Source organism: Scardinius erythrophthalmus (genome assembly GCF_964197995.2).
Source record: "Scardinius erythrophthalmus genome assembly, chromosome: 22".
NCBI lineage: Eukaryota > Metazoa > Chordata > Actinopteri > Cypriniformes > Leuciscidae > Scardinius > Scardinius erythrophthalmus.
Genome location: NC_138242.1, coordinates 7,448,748 through 7,474,758, shown reverse-complemented (window position 1 = coordinate 7,474,758; position 26,011 = coordinate 7,448,748). Strand labels below are relative to the sequence as shown.

The following is a 26,011-nucleotide window of genomic DNA, read 5'->3' as shown; positions in this document are numbered from 1 at the left end:
TTGATTAAATGACAGATTTATCAACACGCATACGAAAAGGAGTTGGTTATAACTTGCACAAAAACATGAGAAATGGTGATTGTATAGCCTAATTTAATCCGCATTAGCCTACATTTAGGTTCATATGAGAGTTGTAGCAAATGGGATAAATTACAATATACAACCCTATAGCCTACCTATAACGTCATAGAGAAAGAAATACCAATAAACAGAAACATGTGTCAACATGGTTTAATAATGAGCATTTGAAATGTAATGCCAGGATCTCAGGGACACGTGGTGACGTAACTACGTATTGACGCAAAAGAATCAGTGATTTTATTATTTATTCAAACGGTTCGTTGCAAGGATCTGTTCAAAAGAGCCGATTCTGTGAAATGAGTCTGATTCCCCCTGGCCTCGCTTTCGTCACACAGCGTCACCTATCAACACAGCTGATATACAGCGTTGCTGAGCGAATGGAACTTTGGGATTTGTAGTTTTACAATTCATTTAGTAACGAGGGACGGAACGCTTTGATGTGTTTCATTAAGTGCTACAGTGTTGCCTTCGCGTCGATTGCGCATAGAATTATTAAACGTATTTATTTCTTTAGACATATGGGTCAAAATATTGCTAGGCAGTTTCAAAGTTCGTAGCTAGGTATGGTTTGTATGTCATAACCCCCCTTGGGTAAGCTTACTTCGATGAACTACATTACCCAGAATGTTACGCGTGTAGGTTAAGAACTATGGTATTTGTAGGATTTAAATAACGTTGCTGAAAAACCCTCGGCAGTTTCGTTCTCTAAAGAAACTACAATTCCCAGTAAACACACGAGGAAGGCTTTCGTATGTTGACTGTCAGGTACGTATTCATGAGGTCGTAGTCTCACCAGCACACCAGGTAGAACAGCAAATGGTAAAGTATCAGATGCTAGTGCTTCGTCGCTTCGATAATTTCTAATGCAGGTTGATCTAGAAATATCACATTAAATAGTATTCGGTGCACTTTCGGCCATGTCTTACTTGTCCTTCAGGGTTGGTCTAGACATAATGGGTTGTTTTTGGCTTTGTTTACTTCTTTTGGAATGATAAATAGTCGTATGAACTTGTAATGAGCAGCTTAGATTTACTGTGACAGGAAAATGCATTTCATAAATTGGGTAATATGTAATGTAACTTTGCCTGTAGGTTTGATCCGGATCTTGCTGTAGCGGTTAGATGGTCATGATGGAGGGTGACAACAAGCCAGTCTACGAGCAGAGGTTCAATGCTGCTGTCAAAGTGATCCAAAGTTTACCTTCAAACGGTGAGTAGATCTGACCTCATTCAGATAGTGTATTGTGTGTTATTGCAGCAGTGCACGCGACCCCTCACCTACTTCCATTTGATCGCCGCAGTTTCATAATCAAATTAGAAATTATTTCGGGCTTCTATGGTCAACGCGATTAGCCTACATTCAGCTGGGTTTAGACGTGAAACAGCTCATGTGCTTTTAGCCCTGATCACAGTCAACGTGTGCTGATTGGTGATGTGTTACCTTATGACAACATGCTAAAGACATGCTTATGGTATTTCTCTGTAGATGGATAGTTCACCCAAAAATTTTAATTCTGTATTCATTTACCCCAAACCAATATGCTGTTTGTTTATGTATTTATTTTGTGAAATACAAGATAATCATTTTTTTAAAGGGGTGGTTGATTATGATTTAACTTTTCTAACTTTAGGTAGTGTGTAATGTTGCGGTTTGAGCATAAACAACATCTGCAAAGTTACAACGCTCAAAGTTCAAAGCAAAGGAAGATATTTGCTTTTAAAGGGGTGGTATACCCTTTTTAAAAGATGTAAAATACGTCTCTGATGTCCCCAGAGTGTGTATGTGAAATTTTAGCTCAAAATATTCCACAGATATTTGTACATAGCATGTTAAAATTGTCACTTTTTGAGGTGAGCAAAAACGCAGTTTTTGTGTCTGTCCCTTTAAATGCAAATGAGCTGCTGCTCCCAGCACAGGGGGCGGAGCTTCAAGAGCTCCTGTCCTTTTACCTCACACAGACATGCACCAGAGCCTGTCTACGGAGAGCCTGGCCACTCCCTATTAAGTCCTATTGTACTGAATTGTGGTTGTAGTTCCACCAGAGTTCCACTGGGGGCGATCGCCCATGAGTGCAAAATGAATGGGAGTCTATGGAGCTAGACGGCTAAATTTGTCTCTTTCACCTGATTGCCGTTGAGAAATCTCAGATTTGATTGTAGGTTTTGCAAGTTCAACATGGGTTATAGGTCGAAAGTTGAATGAACGAGTACTTGTGTCCTTTCGATTTCTTACAGGTTGAGTTGTTGATGGCCATAACACGCTAGCATTCTGCTAATGAACGCTGATTGGTCAGTGAAGGACTGATTACGACCAGAGATACCGCTTGATGGCATCGTGTGTGTGTGTGTGTGTGTGTGTATTTTCGGCGTGGTCTTTTAAAACAACAAAACAAAAACTCTTCTAGCACGTGTATTTACCTGTGTCAGCTGTGTTGTCGATGCCTCGAGAGAAAAGAAAGTGCAGAGCGCGAAAGCACCAAAGTGACTGAAGGATTGCCGTAAAGCAGTATCTCTTGTCGTACGATGTGTATGACGTCATTGACATTTCAAAAGACTTTTTAAGGCAAATAAGTGACTCTAACAAATCTAACACCCAGCAATGTGTAATTTCTTTGCATCTCCTTTCGAATACAACATTCAAATTACTAGACAAAAAATTATATCCTGAGAAAAATGGATTTTGAGGGGTATAGCGCCATAGACCTCCATTCATTCTGCACTCGTCCTGTGAGCGCCCTCATATGGAGCCAGAGTGGAACTGCAACCAGTTCAGAAGCCGGAAGTTTACTGAGAGTGGAAGTTCTCCCCTTATTAGACATTCTCTGCATGCACTGAAAATTTCAAAAACGTTTAGCCTAGCCTTTTATGAGTCAGAAAAATGGAGAGAATCAAGAAGAAGTGACAACATGTAGACAACATTTCTGTATTGTTAGTTGATGAATTTATGTAGCTTATGTGTAGTTATTTTCTAGTCATTGATTAGCATATTCTGTCTTGATAATCTGTAAATCGTGTTCCGGGGGCGGGGTTTGTGTAAATTTTAGGGTTGGTGATGTCACTAACACGGGAGGAAGCTCGTGTAGTCCCTACCAGCCATTTGTTGTAGTCCTTAAAAAGCGATTTCTTTAAAAGCAAATATCTCTCTTTGCTTTGAACTTTGAGCGTCGTAACTTTGCTGATGTTGTTTATGCACAAACAGCAACATTACACACTAACTAAATTTAAAAAAGTGAAATCATAATCAACCACCCCTTTAAAAAAATTGCTTTTTTGACTACACGACATTCTTGTGGGTTAACATTCCTCCTGGGTTAGTGACATCACCAACCCTAGAATTTACATAAACCCCGCCCCCGGGAACAGGATTTATAGATTATCAAGACAGAATATGCTAATCACTGACTAGAAGATAACTACACATCAGCTTCATAAACCAATCAGAAATGTCCTGTTGCATTCTACATATTGTCACTTCTTCTTGAGTCTCTCCATCATTGTCTGACTCCGGTTTGAACATAAAAGGCTAACATTTTTGACATTGTCAGTGCATGTCTGTGTGATGTAAAAGGACACAAACTGTTGAAGCTCCGCCCTCTGTGCCGCAACCTGCAGCTCATTTGCTTTTAAAGGGACAGACACAAAAACGGTGCGTTTTTGCTCACTCAAAAAGTGACAATAGTTGCAAGTGCGTATTTTCCGCTCACGGGCACCAGGGGGGTGCGAAACGACCACCATTCAACCCGAAATAAGTAATATAACCATTCCAATGACTCCGAAGCTGTTCATTTAAGGTAAAAAAAGTTAATTAGTTCACCTTTAAGAACCGATAGTGCCTTCTTTAAAACGACATGATGGCATTTTTTCTTTTTATGTGAATTCACATAATTTGGTTGAATTCATGGTTCAGAATGGATCATATTTTTACATTATTTATTTATATATATATATTTATATATATATATATATATATATATATATATATATATATATATATATATATATATATATATATATATATATATATATATATGGTAGTCAACATTTGAAGTGGATCAAAACCCTTCATCAAAGTTATACATGAATTTTGAACAATACTCGTTCTTGTCTTAGGGCAACTTTGATGAAATTTTTTTTGATCCACTTCAAATGTTGACTACTGTATATATACATATATAGTAAATATATACATATATATATAGTAAAGTTGATATTATTTTATAATGTATAAAATAGTATATATTGTATATAAAAACATGTATTTATATATATGTATATGTGTGTGTGTATATATATATATATATATATATATATACACACACATATATATATATATATATATATATATATATATATATATATATATATTTAATAAAAAAATATGATTTTTTTATCATTTAAAAGATTTTTTTTTTCTTGACAAATCTCTAATATTACAGTATTTTTTGTTTTTCAAACAGGTTCTTTTCAGCCTTCCAATGACATGATGCTGAAATTTTATAGCTACTACAAGCAAGCAACACAAGGCCCCTGCAGCATCCCCCGTCCAGGATTCTGGGACCCCGTTGGCAAAGCCAAATGGTATTGAACCTGCTGAATGTCCATATTTGTACATTTATAAAGAAATGTTTAGTTATAAATGTTAATAGTTTTTTAAAGGTTTCTTTTTTTTTTTTTTTTTACAATTGAATCACTTTTAAATAGGCCTTATTTTGTCCTTTTACAAAGTCTTGATTTTGAAAGATTTGACGTTTTTTTTCACATATTTGACAGTTTTGCAGTTCCACTTGGTGCAACTATTGATGTTAAAATAACATATTTCACCTTTAAATTCACATTTTTTCACTTCTATAATCTGCTGAGTGTCTTCTTTAAAAAGAGACCGGAGTCTGTGCTCCAAAGTATTCAAGATTTACAACAACTAAAGTTGGAGATGTCATTTTGGGGTCTATGCCAGATTGCCAGTATGAGTCTACATAATTTAGACCAGTGTCAGTGACCTACTGAAACTGAACTGTTAGTCCATTTAAAGTTCAGTGAAATAACAGATCAGTATCAGTAACATCTGATTCCTATTATTTAGTAACTTTTTAAAACCGCTCTGAAAGTTCCCCATTTGTACTTCTGTAAACACGTATTTTAAAATCGTTGTCGAAAATCTTTAATGTAACCGACAGAGAGTCAGGTTTCCCACACATACCATTTTATTATGTTTCATGCTGTTTTTCTTCCTCCATTTTTTTATACATTCGTCCTGAGAGTTGATTTAAAATGTGCAAACTCCTGATATGGTTGTGCTTGAGATGACAACATCAGTGTTGACATGGAGCTTATCAGTGAAGTGACCCTTCATGGTGCTTGTGTTTAGGGATGCGTGGAATTCTCTTGGAGAAATGCCAAAAGAGGAGGCGATGGCGGCCTATGTGGATGACTTGAAACTGGTATTATGTTTTGGGTTCTTTAGCAGTGTTTGAGAATGTAGTATGTAACGTAATTGTTCGCGTTTCAGCTTTGTTGTAACTTGGTTTTATATGTGCTGAACAGATTCTGGAAAGTATGCCTGTAACAAATGAGGTAGAGGAGCTTCTGCAGATCATTGGACCGTTCTATGAGGTCGTTGATGAAAAGAGGAGGATAACGCAAGTGTCAGATTTGAGCTCAGGTAAACTGACCAATAGTGCCCTCTCGGGTCTCACACAAATTGTATTTTGGCCAAAAATCAAAAGAAAAAATGCTTCTTCTTTTTTTACCTTTAATATTTCTGTTACAAATATATATACATATTTTTTTTTATTGGTAAGAACAATAATAATCATTTTATAATTTAAGCACTTAAAAAAAAACATGGTATCAATTCCAGACATTTTCAGCATTTCATTTGTTGTATTACGGAAATGAGACTTTCAAGGAAAAATGTGCCTAACTATCATGTAAATAATGTCTCAATGCCAAAAAATAAAGTCTGAAAAATTAGGCTTAATATCCTTAATGTAAAATATACTTGTTTACTTTTTTACCCTTCAAATTTGGGATGAAATATGACTATGATAGTACTTTTCTTTGAAGGAAACATCCTCAAAATGTTCTCTTATTTATCAAACTTGTAATAAATCAAAAGTGCTGAACACGTAGCTGGATCATGAATTCAAATTAAACATGAATCAAATCGTAAAAAAACTCATCATCAAACATCAAATTTTTCACAGCAGTTGTTATCATATTAATTTTTGTAAAAATGTCAGTTACATCTGGAAAGCCTGAAGTTTTATAATAATTATATTGTAATAGGAGCAAACATCATTAGAAAATAATGCATATGACTATATATACAGTGCTATGCATAAGTTTAGACACCCATACTAAAGTTGACTAAAAAGAGGAATAAAAAATCATCTTTTGGAAATTGAACTTAATGCCTTAATTTAAAAAATTAGGAAAAATCCAACCTTTAAGGACACCAATTTTCTTTGTGAATGAATAATGTATCGTAAATAAATAAATATTCTTCCTTAAAATACAGGGTGCATAAGTCTGGGCACCCCTATGTTAAATTCCCATAGAGGCAGGCAGATTTTTTATTTTTAAAGGCCATTAAAATAGCCCCACATCATCACATAGCCTTCACCATACCTAGAGATTGGCATGGTTTTAGTTCAGTTCGCGAGAGATGATCTTATGGAAAGTACTCCATGCCAATCTCTAGGTATGGTGAAGGCTATGTGATGATGTGGGGCTATTTTAATTCCAGAGGCCAAGGGAACTTTATCAGGATGCATAGTATCCTGGATCCATGAAGTAACTGGCCTTTAAAAATAAAAATCTGCCTGGCTTTATGGGAATTTAACATAGGGGTGTCCAAACTTATGCACCCTGTATTTTAAGGAAGAACATTTATTTATTTATGATACATTATTCATTCACAAAGAAAATTGGTGTCCTTAAAGGTTGGATTTTTCCTAATTTTTTAAATTAAGGCATTAAGTTCAATTTCAAAAAGATGATTTTTTATTCCTCTTTTTAGTCAACTTTAGCATGGGTGTCTAAACTTATGCATAGCACTGTGTATATATATATATATATATATATATATATATATATATATATATATATATATATATATATATACTAATACACATACATTCAATAGGATTTTAAAAATGCTTTTATTCAGTATGGACACATTAAATTGATTAAAAGTGACAGCGAAATCTTTTAAATTGATATAAAAAAATTATTATTATAAAAATGTTAAAAAATATATTAAGCAACACAATTCATTTCAGCATTGAAAATAATAAGAAATGTTTTGTGAGCAGCAAATCATCATATTAGAATGATTTCTGAAGGATCATGTGACACTGAAGACTGGAGTAATGATGCTAAAAAAATCTGCTTTGCCAGCACTGGAATAAATTACATTGTAATTATATTAATTTAGAAAACAATTATTTTAAAATTGTAATAATGTTTCAAAATATTACTATTTTTACTGTATTTTTGATCAAATAAATGGAGCCTTGCTGAGCATAACAGACTTCTTTCAAAAACATAAAAAATCAATCCTAAACGTAGGAACGGTAGTATTTATGTAAACAATTATAACATCTTGTTTACATTAATTAACTATCACGCTTTGTTTCATGCTCAGCCCGCTTGGAAAGATTTGCTAGGCAACTTGAAGGCAAGTGGATATCAGTGTGTTCTCCCAGTGCTCTTAGTTAATAGTGCCATAGTCCAGGTGTTTCCTTTGACACCTCAGTTGTTCCCTCACTGCTATTATTAGAGTAGATTGCTGGCTTCTGTACAGGGTTGTAGACAGTCCTGATAGAACAGACCTTTTATAAAGTGTGCAGAACATATCCTCAAAGCATCATCTATTGATACAGCATATGTATTGTTGTTCTAACCAGGCTTTGGGAGCCTGCTAACGTCACCACCCAAAAGTGTCACGAAAAGCATCATCAGGACGATGGAGATGAACGGCAGCCTGGACAGTTTCTCAGTCAAAACAGCAATAATGCCAAAGACTAAATTAATTGAGCTGGAAGATGGAGAAAATGATAATGAGGAGGAAGAAGAGGAGAAAGACGAAGAAGAGGAGGTTAAAGAGGTGAAAAAAGGTAAACATCATTATAACCACTGTTCATAACTTAATATATGGTCACATTACCGCACACACACCGCAGACATTTTAATAGGAATCCACACAATCAGGAGTTTCCCCGTGCAGATTTCACAAAGGGTTCATGTGGATTTGCCTCGTTAACCAACAGAAAGCTGCTTGGTTTAAAAGTCAGCTGTGCTTCATACATCACTAAACTATAATGACAATAAACAATATACATTTTGTGCCTGCAAAATTTCGCATGAACATAACATACTATATATTTATTGAAGTAATGACACTAACTGGGTAATAAATAGGTACTTACCCTGAACCTTACTTTACAATACTCAGTACTTTTGTGGGTAAGTACACTGAAAAAGTACATTGAAATTGCACGTATTGTAAAATAAAGTGCAACCGAAATTTTGTTATTATGACCGCATCTTAAAAGTGCCCCTATTTAGCTTTTTCTGAGATTACCTTTCATGTAGTGTGTAAGGTATTCATTGTATTTATTTAACCAGGAAAGTCACTTAAGAACAAATTCTTATTTACAACTGCAGCCTGGCAGGAGAATAACAAGCAGAGATTTAAATATGTGTCTATATTTTCTGTGATGTTTGTAACATTTGGTGCAGCAAAGCTTAAAGCAGAACAGTCATAAATACTTTTCTTTTTGGGAATATTTAATAGACATGTTTTAACATGATGTTGCAGCATGTCTTGGATGTAGGTGGGTGAAAAACCAGAAATATAATATAGCTGTTTGTGAATGTAAAATGTCTTGCATAGTTTCAAAGATCAAACTGCAGATAAATTGAGTTATTATCTCCCAAAACGAGTCGTCAGTAATTCCAGCCTCACTTCCTGCACGAACTTACATACGTTTGCAAAAATGCACCTTGCATGCACTTCCAAATGATGAGGATGTGAATTAAAATAAATTTTCGCAATGATTTTTCAATGATTGTCTTCAACCATCGTCTCATCTACAACATACGACAAACAAAATAAAAACGTATTAGTTAGAAAAGTCCTGCTCCAGTTGTGGATTAGGTTGATCAAATACTTCTTCCAATGTTTGTCTATCGGCTTGAAACGATAAAACCTACGCCATCGTTACTGTTCGTATCACTGAGAGTACAACAGACTGGGCCGTCTGACCAATCAGAACCGGGGTTTAGAGAGACCGAATCCTTTATCGAACCGTTTCAGGTCCTGTTTACACCTGGTATTAGGATGTGTTTTGATCGATCGGATCACAAGTGGACAACGCTAAATACAGGTGTAAACGGGGTCTAAAAAGTTTTAAGCTTGTCCACTTTCGACCACTTCCAGAGGTAGTTGAAAACATGTTAGTCCGGATTGCTTCCGTAGTGTAAATGTGGTCGAATGTGAACAGCCACAAAAGACATAGATCTACTGACCTAACGCTTTAACATTAGGAAAGGCACACAACGCTGGATACTCTTATAGGTTACGTCCGTGGATCACGGCTGCGTCTTCTCCGCACTCATTTAAGTTACAAACAAACATTTTTTCGCCTATCGTGCGTCTACTCTACACCCGTACCACTGAAAAGACGGATTATATCCAAGACTTAAGCCATAAATTAGTATTAATATTGATAGCACCACTGGTAGCGTCGTTGCTAACTTAACTTACTGTCCATCTGTTAAAATGGCGAATATATCAAATGTAAGTAGTCTACCTTTTGGTGCAGGTGAGGACACATTTGAGCTGCACGCGGTGCAGTCTGAGCTGGAAGCTGTTGAGAAACAGATCCACGACCTTTTAGTAAGAAAAGCCGAGCTGATAGACCGGCGTTTGGCTCTCGAAACATCACGTGCCGAGGCACACAAATCAGAGATTAATGTTACTAACCCGCTGACTCCGACCTCGTCTACTCCGTGCGTTCCTCAACATCGGTCCCGAACGTCGAGGTCGCGATCAGCCATGGTCTCGTTCACTCCGGCTCCAACATGCCATCACGAAGCCTGGATTTTTCCGCAGCGGAAGTCGCGAGTCAGGTCTAGACCAAGAAAACTCTCTCCGACCCTCCCGGTTTTCGAGATATCCACACAAAACCGCTTCTCCCCTCTTCGCGAAACAGAACGCGATGCTGTGATCATCGGCGATTCCATCGTTCGACACGTACACGCTACGTTAAATAAAAGTAAGGTGCATAGTCACTGCTTTCCTGGTGCTCGTGTTTCTGAAATCGCTGCTCACGTTCCCGAGATTCTGAACGAGCGCGTCGGAACCGTTGTCCTGCACGCGGGAGGGGCCGACATCAGACTGCGCCAAACAGAGGTTTTGAAGAAAGACTTCAGGAATCTGATCGATACGGTACGCAGCACATCGCCTGATATAACGATTATTGTGTCAGGACCGCTTCCCACGTATCGACTAGGTCATGAAAAGTTTAGTAGATTATTTGCGCTTAATGAATGGTTAATGTCATGGTGCAATGAGCAGAAACTTCTCTTTGTAAATAATTGGAATCTGTTTTGGGAGCGTCCTAGGCTTTACCGTGCTGATGGCTTACACCCAAGCAGATTCGGATCGGATCTTCTGTCAGATAACATCTCCAAAATGTTAAATACCTTTTGACTAGTAAACAAAAGTCCAAATCATAGTCTCTGCTGCACCAATTTAACTGATATAAATAGTGTAGAACATTGCATAGAAACTGTGTCTATTCCTCGTTTAGTGAGATCAAATCATAAATCTACTGCAGGATCTAGAAAAAATCTAATTGTTATTAAACCAGAAAATGTTGCTATTGGTAATCAAAAACAATTTTTAAAGCTAGGTCTTCTAAACATTAGATCACTCACACCTAAGGCAGTTATTGTAAATGAAATAGTCACAGATAATAGCTTCGATGTACTTTGCCTTACTGAAACCTGGCTTAAACCAAATGATTATTTCGGTTTAAATGAGTCTACTCCATCAGGATACTCCTATAAGCACGAGCCCCGTCTGAATGGTCGTGGCGGCGGTGTTGCAACAATCTATAGAGATTTTCTCAATGTTACTCAGAAAACGGGTTATAAGTTTATTTCATTTGAAGTACTTGTACTAAATGTTACGCTCTTAGATGTTCGAAAAACATCCCTATTATCTCTAGCCTTGGCTACCGTATATAGACCGCCTGGGCCTTACGCTGATTTCCTAAAAGAGTTTGCAGATTTTCTCTCAGACCTATTAGTTAACTTCGATAAAGCATTAATTGTTGGAGACTTTAATATCCATGTAGATAATCAAAATGATGCGTTAGGGGCTGCGTTTACAGATTTATTAAACTCCTTTGGGGTCAAGCAAAACATTACCGGACCGACTCATCGATTTAATCATACACTCGATTTAATTATATCACATGGAACCGATCCAACCGATATAGATATCATTCCACAAAGTGACGATGTCACTGACCATTACATGGTAACTTGCATATTACGTACTCCTGTAATATATCATGCTGCGCCGCGTTATCGATTAGGCAGAACAATCCTTCCATCCACCATAGATAATTTTTCAAACAGCTTATCGGATCTGTCTCAGCTGCTCAGTGAACCCAAACAAACAGATGAACTTGAGGAACTAACTAGCACTATGAGCACCATTCTCTCTGGATCATTGGATATTGTTGCGCCCATTAGATTAAAAAAGGTCAGAGAGAAAAGTAAAGCACCATGGTACAACAGTACTACGCGTGTTCTAAAGAGAGAAACCCGTAATTTAGAGCGTAAATGGAAACAAACCAACTTAGAGGTCTTTAGAATCGCATGGAAAGACAGTATGTCACGTTATAAAAAGGCCCTAAAAGCGGCCAGGGCTGAGCATCTACGCAAACTAATAGAAAACAACCATAACAATCCTAAGTTCTTATTTAACACCGTGGCGAGACTAACAAATAAACAGATGTCTCCTGAACAAAGTATTCCATTACAGTTTAGTAGTAATGATTTCATGAAGTTCTTCACTGAGAAAATAGAAAACATCAGAACCACAATTGTAAACGTTCAATCCTCAATCGCGCCTTATAATTCAGCCTCAATTATCACGCCGCAAGAACAATTACAGTGCTTTTCAACCATAGAACAAAAAGAGTTAAATAAATTTATCATTTCCTCTAAAACAACAACATGTTTATTAGATCCCATACCAACTAAACTATTGAAAGAAGTGTTACCTGTAGTGGAAGAGCCTCTCCTCAATATTATTAACTCGTCTTTATCTTTAGGTCATGTTCCAAGAACATTTAAACTGGCAGTTATAAAACCTCTCATTAAGAAACCACAATTAGATCCGAATAATCTAGTAAATTATAGACCCATTTCAAATCTACCTTTTATGTCTAAAATACTAGAAAAAGTTGTGTCCGCTCAACTGGGCTCTTTCTTACAAGAAAATGACACCTATGAAAAGTTTCAGTCTGGATTCAGACCGCATCATAGCACTGAAACTGCGCTCGTTAAAATCACAAATGATTTACTTTTAGCTTCTGACCAAGGCTGTATCTCAATATTAGTTTTACTTGATCTTAGTGCTGCGTTCGATACTATAGATCATACAATACTCTTAGATCGACTACAAAATTATACTGGTGTTCAAGGACAAGCATTAAGCTGGTTTAGATCGTATTTATCTGACCGCTACCATTTTGTTTATTTAAATGGAGAAAAATCTATCATAACTCCAGTAAACTATGGAGTGCCGCAGGGATCTGTGTTAGGCCCTCTATTATTCTCAATATATATGCTACCACTTGGAAATATTATAAGGAAACATGGAATTAGTTTCCATTGTTATGCTGATGACACTCAAATCTATATTTCATCACGGCCAGATGAAAACGCTAAATTATCCAAATTGACAGAGTGTGTTAAAGATATAAAAGATTGGATGACGCATAATTTTCTTTTATTAAATCCAGACAAGACAGAGGTACTACTTATCGGTTCAAAAAACCACCCACAAAACCTCTCACAATACAACTTTAACATAGTAGGATGTCCTGTTACTTCATCCTCTACAGTAAAAGACCTGGGTGTTATATTAGACTGCAACCTGTCTTTTGAAAATCATATTTCATATGTTACAAGAACAGCCTTTTTCCACCTTAGAAACATTGCTAAGCTACGTAATATGCTATCAGTTTCTGACGCAGAAAAGTTAGTTCATGCATTCATGACCTCGAGACTAGATTACTGTAATGCGTTATTAGCCGGTTGTCCTGCATCCTTAATAAACAAGCTACAGTTAGTCCAAAATGCCGCCGCTAGAGTTCTAACTAGATCAAGAAAATATGATCATATAACACCGATTTTATCATCCCTACATTGGTTACCTATAAAGTCCCGTATTAATTACAAGGTATTGCTACTGACTTATAAAGCCCTAAACGGCTTAGCTCCAGTCTATTTAACCGATCTTCTATCGCCCTATAATCCATCGCGCTCTTTAAGGTCACTAAATTCGAGGCTTTTGGTCATACCTAGGATATCCAGATCCACCAAAGGAGGGAGAGCATTTTCACATTTAGCACCAAAACTCTGGAATAGTCTTCCGGATACTGTTCGTTGCTCAGACTCGCTCTCCCAGTTTAAAACTAGATTAAAGACGCATCTCTTCAGCCAGGCATTCATATAATACTTTTAATCCTACAGTTAAATCCGACCTCTAGTTCATAAACGCCAGAGGAGAACTGGCCCCCGACTGAGCCCGGGTTCTCCCAAGGTTTTTTTTTTTCTCCATTAGGTCACCTGATGGAGTTTTTCGGTTCCTTGCCACTGTTGCCTTTGGCTTGCTCAGTTGGGGATATTTGGGGATATTTAATTGAATTAATCAATCAACGATACTATTGATCAGCATTACCGAACGTAGACGTTCCACTAGAAACAAACATTGATGTATTGTTCTAATTTATTACTGTGAAGCTGCTTTGATACAACCTGTGTTGTGAAAAGCGCTATATAAATAAACTTGACTTGACTTGACTTGACTAGGCAGACAGGATTTAAACTTTGTCTTCTTTAGACCCAAGTTTAGTTTGAAGACGGAAAACGTATCAAGCACAACGTTCTCTCACTTCCTGATTTCTAACACACACACAGTGTTCGGCTGGTCTTACAGCTGTCAGAGCAGAAACTAAAGCTGATTCTCTCTGCATGTTTTTCTGTCATCTCCGAGCGTGTTCAAATGTACATTGCGTGAGCTTATTTTGTCCATTAGATCGAAAGATCTGAAAAAGCCCATACATTTACCCACCCATAGACCCTCCCCTCGAAGAAATGCAGGACAGAAGTGTTTGAAAGTGGACAAAAGAGACAGATTAAAACACCAGGTGTAAACGGGAATGTGTCTCCCTCATCTACTTGTGATCCGATCGGCCAAAACGCATCTTAATACCAGGTGTAAACAGGGCTTTCAGATACTGTGAGAAAAGATGCTGCTGTATGTTATGAGAATTTTTTTTTATTTTCTTTTTAACCTTGGATGCATTTAAACCTATTGTAGGAGACCTCCAGTTTAAAAGTTGAATAGTCTTTAAGGGCCCTTTCACATCTACCTTGTTTGGTCCGGACTTTCGGACTTTTCAGTTTGGTCCGAATCAAAATTACAGGTGTGAAACCTCCCCCAGACCACGGTCCGGACCAAACAGACGAAATTTGGTCAGACGAAAAGAGGTAGTCTCGGTCTGGATCAAACTGAACAAAGGTTTGGTTTATTTCCAGTGTGAAAGCATTTTCTGTATGGTTCGGACTTCCAGACCATTTACAGGAAGTTCCGGTGGTTCCCACGTAGCCAGAATCAACTGAAGAAGAATATTTATGTGCAGTCCTGCCCACAGCGTTTCTTCCAGCTGATTCGCGCGCGCGCCACACACACACACACACAGGCCAGCCTAACAGTCTGGTGCCAGAAGTGGATACCATACATATCCACCTTTCATATACCATACCTAAACCTACCCATCTCCACCCCCTGACCCCTAAACCCACCCCTAAACCTACCCATCTCCACCCCCTGACCCCTAAACCCACCCCTAAACCTAGGTGTGTGTTTCGTCTGACTCACACACACACACACACACACACACACACACGCATTCGTCCTGCGTCCTGCTGGCAATATTAACCAACTGCAGAACTGCAGAATAGAGACCTGCGCGGGACACAATGTTCAGTCCCGCTCCCGCCCGCTCCCGCCCGCTCCCGCAGTGTTCAGTCCCGCTCCCGCCCGCTCCCGCAAAGATTTGTCATTTTTAGTCCCGCTCCCGCCCGCATCTGTGATATTATGTCCCGCTCCCGCCCGCAAATGCCCGCAAGACGGCAGGCAGCAGGATGGATGTTCACATTCTGTCTCACGAAAGGTCTTGGAAAAAAAATGCGTGCGCACATAATTCCTTACAGTAACTAACGCCAACAAATATAAACATTAATCGGCCCAAATTTCAATAGGCTTAATTATCATGTAACATAAAAACAGCCTTAGGCATGGCCTACACACATAGGAACATTTGTTAAACGGATCATTTTTATCCTAGACTACAGGCCATTTAAACATTTAAAATGTGATCACCAAAACACGAAACAGTCCCATATTAGGCCTACGAACAGCATAATATTCACTAGTAGGCTAACAGTAACCAAAAAAAAAAAAAAAAAAATTATTCGATTAGGTAATATTATTATCTAATATATATAATTATATATTAGATAATGTTAGAATGTTATTGCTGTCTATTTTGAGCTTTCGAGTTCGAACACGGAGCAGCGGGAAGGAATTGTCTCTAAACAAGTGTGCGTGAGATTAGGCCCCGCCCGTACTCCAAAGGACAACATCCACAAGTTTAGGCTGCTTAAAACGTTTTTATTGCTGCCAAACAGAATCTCCCTCAAAACTACAAATTATGTACGCTACTTTAATCATTTATATATTTTACTTTACACTCATATTTAATTTGCGGGAGTGCAGCGTATCATCCCTCCCGCCCGCACCCGCAAGTGCACCTCCATCATCCCGCCCGCGCCCGCAATGACCTTTCAAAATTTGTCCCGCGCCGCACTGTTTTGCGTCGCAACCCGCGGGTCCCGCGGGACTCCCGCGGGAGTGCAGACCTCTACTGCAGAACCATACGTCATAGCAGTGTGAGGATGACAGTGCCAGCCTAACAGTCTGATGCCGGAAGTGGGCGGGGTAAATGCATCTAAGTGGTGGAGATGGGTAGGTTTAGGGGTGGGTTTAGGGGTCAGGGGGTGGAGATGGGTAGGTTTAAGGGTGGGTTTAGGGGTCAGGGGGTGGAGATGGGTAGGTTTAGGGGTGGGTTTAGGGGTCAGGGGGTGGAGATGGGTAGGTTTAGGGGTGGGTTTAGGGGTCAGGGGGTGGAGATGGGTAGGTTTAGGGGTGGGTTTAGGGGTCAGGGGGTGGAGATGGGTAGGTTTAGTGGTGGGTTTAGGGGTCAGGGGGTGGAGATGGGTAGGTTTAGGGGTGGGTTTAGGGGTCAGGGGGTGGAGATGGGTAGGTTTAGCGGTGGGTTTAGGGGTCAGGGGGTGGAGATGGGTAGGTTTAGGGGTGGGTTTAGGGGTCAGGGGGTGGAGATGGGTAGGTTTAGGGGTGGGTTTAGGGGTCAGGGGGTGGAGATGGGTAGGTTTAGGGGTGGGTTTAGGGGTCAGGGGGTGGAGATGGGTAGGTTTAGCGGTGGGTTTAGGGGTCAGGGGGTGGAGATGGGTAGGTTTAGGGGTGGGTTTAGGGATCAGGGGGTGGAGATGGGTAGGTTTAGGTATGGTATATGAAAGGTGGAAATGTATGGTATCCACTTCTGGCACCAGACTGTTAGGCTGGCCTGTCGTCCTCACACTGCTATGACGTATGGTTCTGCGGTTCTGCAGTCAGACCTATCTCCCTGCCGGCGACGGTTAAATGTTTGCACAACGAGGATGTTCATTTGGCGAATTTGAACTAGCCTCGAGTATAGTTGGTGCTGCAGGGAGTAATGCCATATTAATAAAAGTATAGTGGCAACGATATGCATCTGTTTGTTCATTCTTGTCAAAGTTACCCACCAAATTGACAACACGCTGACGTCAGACGCACGTCCGTTTACAAACCAATCAATGTTAAGATGCAGCCATATAGATGATGACGACAGGACGCAAGTACGTCATGTAAAGTTCTTTAGTGCACTCGCATAATTGCAATGTGAAACCAAACCAAAACTAACCAAATGTATCAAAACATGAACTTTGGTTCGGACCTTGGTGCAGACTTTCGGGTGTGAAAGGGCCCTTAGATGCCCTAGAAACCTAGCAGTACATTGGCACCCATATAGAGTTGTGAGCAGTTTTGCGTTGGTAAGCAACTCTAAATTTCCTCATGATACATGCAATAATAATACATTTGCTTTTTTGACATTTTTTTTTTAGCCTCACAACCGAAGAAAAGGGCTTCTACAGGGAGACTTAAAGGACCGGTATCTAACGGCAATATCAGTCAACATAAAGTCCTTAACAATGGAACACACGGGTCTATGTCTGATCTGAACAGGCAAGAGTCAGAAGAAGACTCTGAAAGCATTAACCATGCTGGAGACATCGTAGAGCTCAACAGACACATCAAAGGTGAGGAAAAGGACTTTGAAGGTAATCATTTACCTATATAACTAAGACTTTAAAAGTAAGATCTTGAACACACTATCAGTAGTTATCTGATCTTAAAGACTCAATGTCTTGCATATGAAACAGAAGATGTGTCCAGTTCTCACCATGTGGCCAGTGATTCGGACAGCGAGGTGTACTGTGACTCTGTCGACCAGTTTGGTGGAGAGGAAGTAAGCAGATTTCAGTTTACACTTCCATCATATCCCAACCATAATTTACTTGATGCTGAGAATTTAAGATACATGTGCGGTCACATTATTGAAATTTTGGCAAAATGTTGTGGACAAAGGTTAGGCATTATCTATTGTCAATAGTGTAGCAATGTTTCAAACCAAGCAGTTTCTGTTGGCCAGAATATGTGTGTTGGGAAATCTTTCACCCTCAAATGAAATTCCCAATCGTGTGGATTCTTATTGTAATGACTGGATTTCGCTTGTGCAAATTTGCCCAACCAAAGTAAACGTGACCGCACCATAATTCTGCAGAGCACCTCTGCAATTGTTTGCCAGATTTCTAGCAAAATGTCAGCAATGCATGTGGTTTTGCCCCTGGACACCAGGGATCTGAGACACACATCAACCACTCACTGGACGTGGCCGAGGAGAGCCACAGCAGGCTGTCCTCCACAGACGAGGTCAGATCACAGGAGGAACTGCTGGGACAAGAGGAAGGTGCACAGCATGGAGGAGAAGATGGACAGAGCAGCGGAGGAGCTTCTCAGAGACAGGGACTTCCTGCGAACAGAAGTAACAGTTCTGTGGTCAGGAGGGGAAGAGGTAAAACCTAGCAGCCAAAAACAGTAGTGATCATATATAAGCTCTGTTTCAAAACCTTGCTAGCTTGCTTTTGTCTACTGAAGGCCCCGATATACTCACGCCGAAGTTCTTTTTCGTTCTTCACTTAAGAAGTTTGAAATACCTTTGCAGCGTTATACTGTTAGCAAACATCCCGCTACCGGGAGCTGATGACAAAATTGACGACACTTTATGCATACGTGTAAAAACCTAAGTATACTTAGCAGTGGTGGACAACTGCACAAATCAGGTACTTGAGTAAAAGTACAGATACTCTATTAAAGTATTACTCCAGTAAAAGTATTAAATACTCCTTATCAATTTTACTTTAGTAAAAGTACAAAAGTACTTGGATTTGAATAAACTTAAGATAAAAGTACTGATTAAAAGTAAAAAGTACTAATGGATGAATGTTAATTTTATATACTTGTATACTTTTATATTACATAAGGGGGAGGGAGGGGGTTTGTTGGGTCTGACTTCGTTATGAATTGTCAAGTAGCCAGCCCAGCACTAGTCACTATGTTAGTGGATGCAGAATACATATGTATTGATCTGCATGTAAGAAAATTCTTGTTTTAGTTTATTACTTATAAACTAGAGATATAGCATAGTATTTGAAAATGAGGAAAAACAAAATACGTGTTGACAAAGAACATAAAAACAGACATCACATAGGGATAAATGCATACATTTTTTAAAAAGAACAGTATGCAAACATACTAGATTTATAGAATTTGATCTGCTACGGCAGCGGGGAAGATGCATGGGCAATGATTTGCATTAATTTACAGTTAAGTTTAGGGTTGTTGTTTTGTTTTTTTTAACGTAAAACCTACCCCGTTGAGATGGTGATATGGACATGTATTACAGCAGATTTTGTTCACAAACAACTGACCATCGAGACCTAAACATTATTTTAATTTATTGCACTCCAAGGATCTCACGGTTCTTGGCTAAATTTCAGCCAGACTTGTGAATTCAGTTAAAGGGATACTCACCCAGAGTTAAAGGGTTAGTTCGCCCATTTAAGACATGAAGTTGTATGCAATCCTTACCAGCACTATAGTGCGTACACACTGACCCACTCTGTGGTCACCTCCCTGGTCAGAGTTCTGGCCGCTCGAAGTTTTTCAAGAAAGTATTCCCGGTTAGTTTCCGGGGCCTCATAACTGTGCGTTTTTACGTGAAAAAATTATATGCGTTTCAAAGCTTGATTAATTTACATCACAAAAAACACTCCGGGCAAAATTCATACCTCAGTTTTAATCGGCACTATTTTCTTTCCATTTCTATCAATCCGCGCTGCTGTCAACGTCAACAGTGCGCACGTTCCGATGTGCCGGGATCACCGTTCAGATTCCATCGTTATATCCCTATATACTGTTTTTATATTAGACCTCTTTTTACGTGATTTCTACTGGAGTCTAAACATCAGCTTGTTTACCGTACAGTTTAGACATAAAGTTAGTAAATAGAGCTTACCTGTGGTAGGCCTACTGGTACAGCAAAACTCTTTAAAATCTTTTTTTTTTTCTCCTTGGTTGGGGATGTAATCGTCTGCGCTGAAGTGAGCACTGCACACACGAAAATCCTTTATTCTGGATATTTTAGCTCCTGCAGAGTAGCCGATGGCAACCAGCCAAAGCGGTCTAATAGCTATCCGAAACAGGAAAACGATGGAATCTGAACGGTGATCCCGGCACATTCTTGTGGTCACAACCTGGGAATTTACAAGTTCGCACCATTGTTAATTTTGTACTTTTTACGTCGTTGTCATTCGATTGTGTTAACACTATATGGAACAGCTGATCGGAATGTGCGCACTGTTGACGTTGACAGCAGCGCGGATTGATAGAAATGGAAAGAAAATAGTGCCGATTAAAACTGAGATATGAATTTTGCCCGGAGTGTTTTTTGTGATGTAAATTAATCAAGCTTTGAAACGCATATAATTTTTTCACGTAAAAACGCACAGTTTTGAGGCCCCGGAAACTAACCGGGAATACTTTCTTGAAAAACTTCGAGCGGCCAGAACTCTGACCAGGGAGGTGACCACAGAGTGGGTCAGTGTGTACGCACTATAGTGCTGGTAAGGATTGCATACAACTTCATGTCTTAAATGGACGAACTAACCCTTTAAGTACTGTAACAAAGAAAAAATACTTTGTTACTGTCCACCACTGGGCTTTACGATGGTGCATTACAACAGCAAAATCAAAGAACGAACTTGTGTGATGTGATTTCAAGCAAAATCAGGCCAAAACGTATCAGGGGTTTTGTTTCAGGAGTTCGAAACAGCTCTTCAAAGCAAACTTTCAAGAAAAGTTTGCTTCCGGCCGTTAAATGCATTCGAACTACCATTGGTCCGTTGCGATTACATAACAGGTTGATGTGGCGCTGAGGCTCCGCCTTCTTTGACGTGGAAATCTTCTCCGGTTCTTTTTTCTGTTCAGTCCGTCGAGGTCAGAGGTCAAACGTCCGCGAGTGAAAACATGAACGTACGGGAGAGCCGCTTTATAGTAGAAAAGGAAGTTAAAATTCTAATTGAAGGAGACACTGACACTGTTTTCATGTTTAATACTTTACAGCCTCTAGCTTTAAAGCAATCTATTGTATAACGTGCTTTATAAATAAACTTGATTCGGTCAAAATAGTATTAACAAACTTTTCCTGACAAAAAAGACCTCTGCATTGAGTGCACATATGATGCCTTAAAATGCTTCCTAGGTAGGCAGTTCACTAGGTTTTGGAACAGAGCTGAAGTCTGTTAATGATCTACAGAATGTTGTTTGTCTCGTGTGTATCAGGGTCCAGGTCTCCTGCCTCTGGCTCCGGGCCTGCAGGACCACAGCAGGGCAGTGGGGGAGATGGGGAGTGCTGGGGGACGGGTGGACCTGTGATGGAGAACCTCAACCAACAGATCATCTGTGCTCTGGCCAGACTGCAGGAAGACATGCAGAGCGTGTTAGAGAGACTGCACACGCTAGAAGCTCTGACAGCCGTACAGGTTACAAACCCTCCCCTTTATCAGATCAGGATAGAGAACACGGATTCAATCTGAAATCTAACATTTTTCATTTGTCATGTGCCACTTCTCAGGCCCGATCCTTGGCGCTGCCGTCAGACTACCTGTCACCACCTGTAAATAAAACTAAGAAGGTAGAGTCATTATTATAAACTGATTGATGGGATGTTTTTAAGAGTTTTAAGACTAAGTAGGAGAGCATTCCTGTAGCTCCGACAGCTACCAACACCAAGGTCATGGGTTCAATTCCCGGTGAATGCTTGAACTGATAAAATGTCTGCCAAATGCACAGTTGTAAATGTTATTTTGTACCCTGGTCATAGAAAATGCCAGTTACTTCATGTCCCAGATCATTTCATGTGACTATGCCATTGCCATAGAACGAGTGCTGACATAATATTTGCATTTTGTTATTATTATAATTGTTTTGCTATTTACACTTTACAGAAGCCATCCTGGTGGCCTTTTGATGTGTCTCCTGGAACTGTGGCCTTTGCCGCCATCTGGCCGTTTGTGGTGCAGTGGCTCATCCGTCTGTATCTGCAGCGCAGGAGAAGGTACGCACTGTCATGTTAGCTATGTAACGCAATGCTATTCTTTTTATTTTTGCATTTGTACACTACTGTTCAAAAGTTAAAAAAAAGAAACAATAATTAAGACTTTTATTCAGCAAGGATGTATTAAATTGATTAAAAGTGTCAGTAAATACATTTATAATGTAACAAAAATATATCGTTTTCAAATAAATGGCATTCGAATCATCAAATAACCTAAACAACTATGCTCGACCCAGAGCTGTTCAGACCAATCAAATTGTAAGGGCGGGCTTTATACGATGATGGACAGATGATTAACAGTAACGTAATCATCCACGTCACCAAAGAGCGATTGGGTTGCGAATTGCGATAAGATTTGTTTGCTGTCGAGTTCTAATCCTTAACGGAGAACTTGTTCGTATATGCATTCACCCTTTACTGTTTCTCTCAAAAATGATGATCGTGTTGGTAAGTACTCTGTGCATCCTTAAATTCTTTTTACTGATTTTTTACTTTTTCTTTTTAAATTCTTTGACTTGACTGACTTTTACAACACCGGCAAAGATCGTTTACACTCATCTTCTTCTTCTACTTCTTCCAGCGTGCGTGCAGTTGAGTCACTTACTCCATTGCTCTGATTGGCTGTAGGTCTATCCAATTGAGTGCAGAGGCATTTTCCTTCCTGGTTCGGTTGAAACGCCCCATAATCACAGCTATCAGACTATATCAGAGTATGACGACGTCAGGCTAGAATACTGTGCAAGTATAACTGCAAATTATAATAGATGCCACATTTTCAAAACCTTTTCATAGTATTTTTTAAAAATCATAGCCAGTTTACAGTGAACACTGCATAGTCTGAACATAGCTTAGGTAATTATTAACAGATATGATCATATTCGGATTAAATAAAATAAGACCAAGTTGGAAAATGCATGTAAAAACAGGTATGTTTAAAGTTGGCATGAAACAGAAGTTGCAATGGTCTTTTCTTCTCAAACGAGAACAAAAGTTGGGCGAGACTTGATTTTGTCCATAAGGGGAGTGGATTGGATGGTTGTGGTTTGCTATTGGTGGATCTCATGTGAGTGACAGGTTGCCCCGCCCTCACGCCAGTAAACATCATCATAGAAGAGATGAGATGTAAGAAGGAGGGGAAGTTATTTTGATTGGAGATTACAAGGGCAGATGAATTAAAAAATATGATGTGTACAGTTATAATAATAATCCATTTTGATTTCATGGTGACTTTAAGATTGTTTCATCTTGTTGCAGAAGAATCAACTGAAAGGAATGGACTGATGGTTGGATCCAGAGGAGAGGCGTGTTGCGTTTAGGAGGAGGAGGGCGTTTCTCTGCCTGTCCCGTGATCTCTAACTCCTGCTTTTGCACTATGATGATGACGAATCTTGAGAATCAGCGAACAGAAAGACTGAGTGAATGTACAGCATTGCAGCTTATCATTTTTTCCGATAAGCTGCAATGTAAAATTAACAAAGTGAGAAATCCCTGATTTGGGTAATTAAACGTAGAATTACTATCTTTCGTAGTAGTTATGGAAACCCAGTTAATAGACATGCATAATTCTAACTTTAATGTCACTTATATATCATTCAGTGTTCTGTGCTCATAGCTGCTAACTGTCATTAATACTGTAGCAAAGATTAAGATGCACTGATGATTTCTCTGATTCTCAGCCCACATCAAGGGCTTCGGACCGCAAATTTGTTAGAGGTAATAAGTGTAACATTTTTATTATTCATGTTAATATCTAGTCTTGACTTTTACTCAAGTGATCTGTGGTGCTTATCAAAGCCATAATGAGAAAAATCATGCGTATTTAAGTGACCCTTTGCTTTGCAAATTTATGGAAAGGGTCAAAAGGCAATATAGAGATTTATGTTCCTCATCCGCTCAATATCATGATTCCTGAAAGATCTGGCCCATCAGACACCCTTAAAAGTGTGTAGACGCTGAACCACACTTAATAAAACAAGAATCGGCGCGTCACTGCATTAGATACAGAATATTAAAGCAAGTGTCGTTTATTTTAAATAGAGATAACAAGCACACTTCAAGAACTTTTTGCAAAGAAAGTCTAGATTTCAAATAATAAAATAAGCGTCATTTGTTTGAAGATGCAGTGACACTCAGACGAATGTTAGTGTGATTCAAGTGTGCAACTACTTTTTGGGTCCACTCGACGCAGACACATTTACATACACATTTACTAATGTTAATTTGTGGCTGTGGTGAATTATTTGAATGTTACTACAAGGTCTGTGTGCATGAGAAATCCTAAACCTTTGTCAATGTTTGCAGGGTTGAGATTGAAATCTATCCATTTGAAATGTAAAGCACTTTGGATGAATGTGAAGACAGTGACTAAAACTAATACAAGGCTGAAATCTAATGAATCATTTACGTAGGCTGTTTGTTTTTTTTAACTGAGACATACAAGTGTTTCATTGTAGTTTGTGTAAATGAGTCAATAATTCCTTTAATAATTGTATATTAGAAATGTGCAAAAATATATACACAAAGTTCTATTTTAATTGTACTATACTGTAATGTAGCATTTGCATATATTATTCATGTCTGTACTACTTTGAATCATCTATAGAGCAGGAGGTTCTTGATTTGATGCTTTTGTTCTGATGAAACATTATGTTCCTATTAAAACAGAAGACATATGATAAGCGCATGTTTCACCACTTACAATACATGTCATTCAATATGTTAGACCTAAGCATTATTAAAAGCTTTAGAAAAACTGAATGGTTTTTATTTCCTCATTGCTCTGTATTTAATGTCATATTTGCTCTTGCATTATCAGATGCGTGCATTTTTTTTTTATGTGTTGTATTTTATATAATCTTTAAAAAACATTTGCCTTGTAACACACACCAAACTTGGTTGAACGGTCGTAAATTCTTCACAAAACATCAGCATTGATGACACAAAATTAAGTCAATTTTACAAAAAGAATCACATGATTTTCCATTTCAGTCTAGAAAGTTTTTCAACTATTTATATAGTAATTTTATTCAGAGTCCCAAACATGACATACAAATGAATTTATTATATTTATGACCACGTTGTACAAGTTGGTTATTGGTTTAATTTAGTAATTTTTGACTGAAAACTTTTTTTTTCTTTACTTAAGTGGAATGGTACAAAACTTGGTAAAGGTTTTGACACTTGATATGTGAAAAAAAGAAATCATGGACATGATTCGATAAGGTTAAATCGTCCTGAAAACAATCACACTTGTACTTTCGCATTAGAAACGAATGGTATGCGAAATTCATTTAGTGGAAAGGTTTGGAACTGCACAAACTAATTACCGAAAGCTAATGTTTTTGGAGAACCTCAAATTTGGAACTTTGTTTAGATTCATAGCTTTGATTTATTTCACATCAAATTTTAAAAAAAAGTATTTTTATGCATTTTTCATAATAAACAAACTTCTAGAACTTGTTTTAGATTTTTTATTTTATTATTATTATTATTATTTAAAAAACTTTTTTCACTTTTACAATAATCTGCCAAGTGTCTTCTTTAAAAGAGAGACCAAACTTAAATCTTTGGTCCAAAGTATTCAAGATTTACGTCAGATTAAGATTAAGAAATTACATTTTATTAATAAAGGTGATTAACAGGTAATAAATGGACCATAACTATTCCATAATTATAATTCAGTACCATAAGATCCCCTAAAAATACAAAATATTAAATAAGAAAACAATATTAAATAAGAAAACAATATTGAACTAAAACATAGTACATTCATTTTATTGA

The 26,011-nt window shown here is 38.3% G+C and overlaps 1 protein-coding gene across 6 annotated transcripts; it reads left to right on the top strand.

Annotated features, from left to right (window-relative positions):
- The first annotated feature begins 463 nt into the window (after positions 1-463).
- acbd5a (acyl-CoA binding domain containing 5a) lies at positions 464-24,986 on the top strand. 6 transcript variants are annotated; one of them, XR_014029192.1, is made up of 14 exons: positions 464-846; positions 1,173-1,290; positions 4,538-4,658; positions 5,446-5,518; positions 5,622-5,739; positions 7,988-8,197; positions 17,619-17,813; positions 17,937-18,022; positions 18,412-18,628; positions 21,457-21,656; positions 21,749-21,808; positions 22,122-22,231; positions 23,486-23,646; positions 23,688-24,986. XR_014029192.1 is itself a non-coding variant. In XM_081352666.1 (13 exons), the coding sequence occupies exons 2-13, from the start codon at positions 1,203-1,205 to the stop codon at positions 23,496-23,498; spliced, it is 1,491 nt and encodes a 496-aa protein (XP_081208792.1). In that variant the 5' UTR covers positions 464-846; positions 1,173-1,202; the 3' UTR covers positions 23,499-24,986. The 6 variants fall into 6 exon arrangements, 4 of the variants coding, with proteins under 4 accessions (XP_081208792.1, XP_081208793.1, XP_081208791.1 ...); XR_014029193.1 differs by having other exon boundaries at positions 838-900; XM_081352666.1 differs by having other exon boundaries at positions 23,486-24,986.
- The last annotated feature ends 1,025 nt before the right edge of the window (positions 24,987-26,011 follow it).

Bases quoted from the DNA above. Each gene is read 5' to 3' on its own strand.
- acbd5a (XM_081352666.1), top strand. From the start codon at position 1,203: ATGGTCATGATGGAGGGTGACAACAAGCCAGTCTACGAGCAGAGGTTC. The intron at 18,023-18,411 runs GTAAGCAGATTT...CCTGGACACCAG, and splicing joins ACCAGTTTGGTGGAGAGGAA to GGATCTGAGACACACATCAA. The intron at 18,629-21,456 runs GTAAAACCTAGC...CGTGTGTATCAG, and splicing joins TGTGGTCAGGAGGGGAAGAG to GGTCCAGGTCTCCTGCCTCT.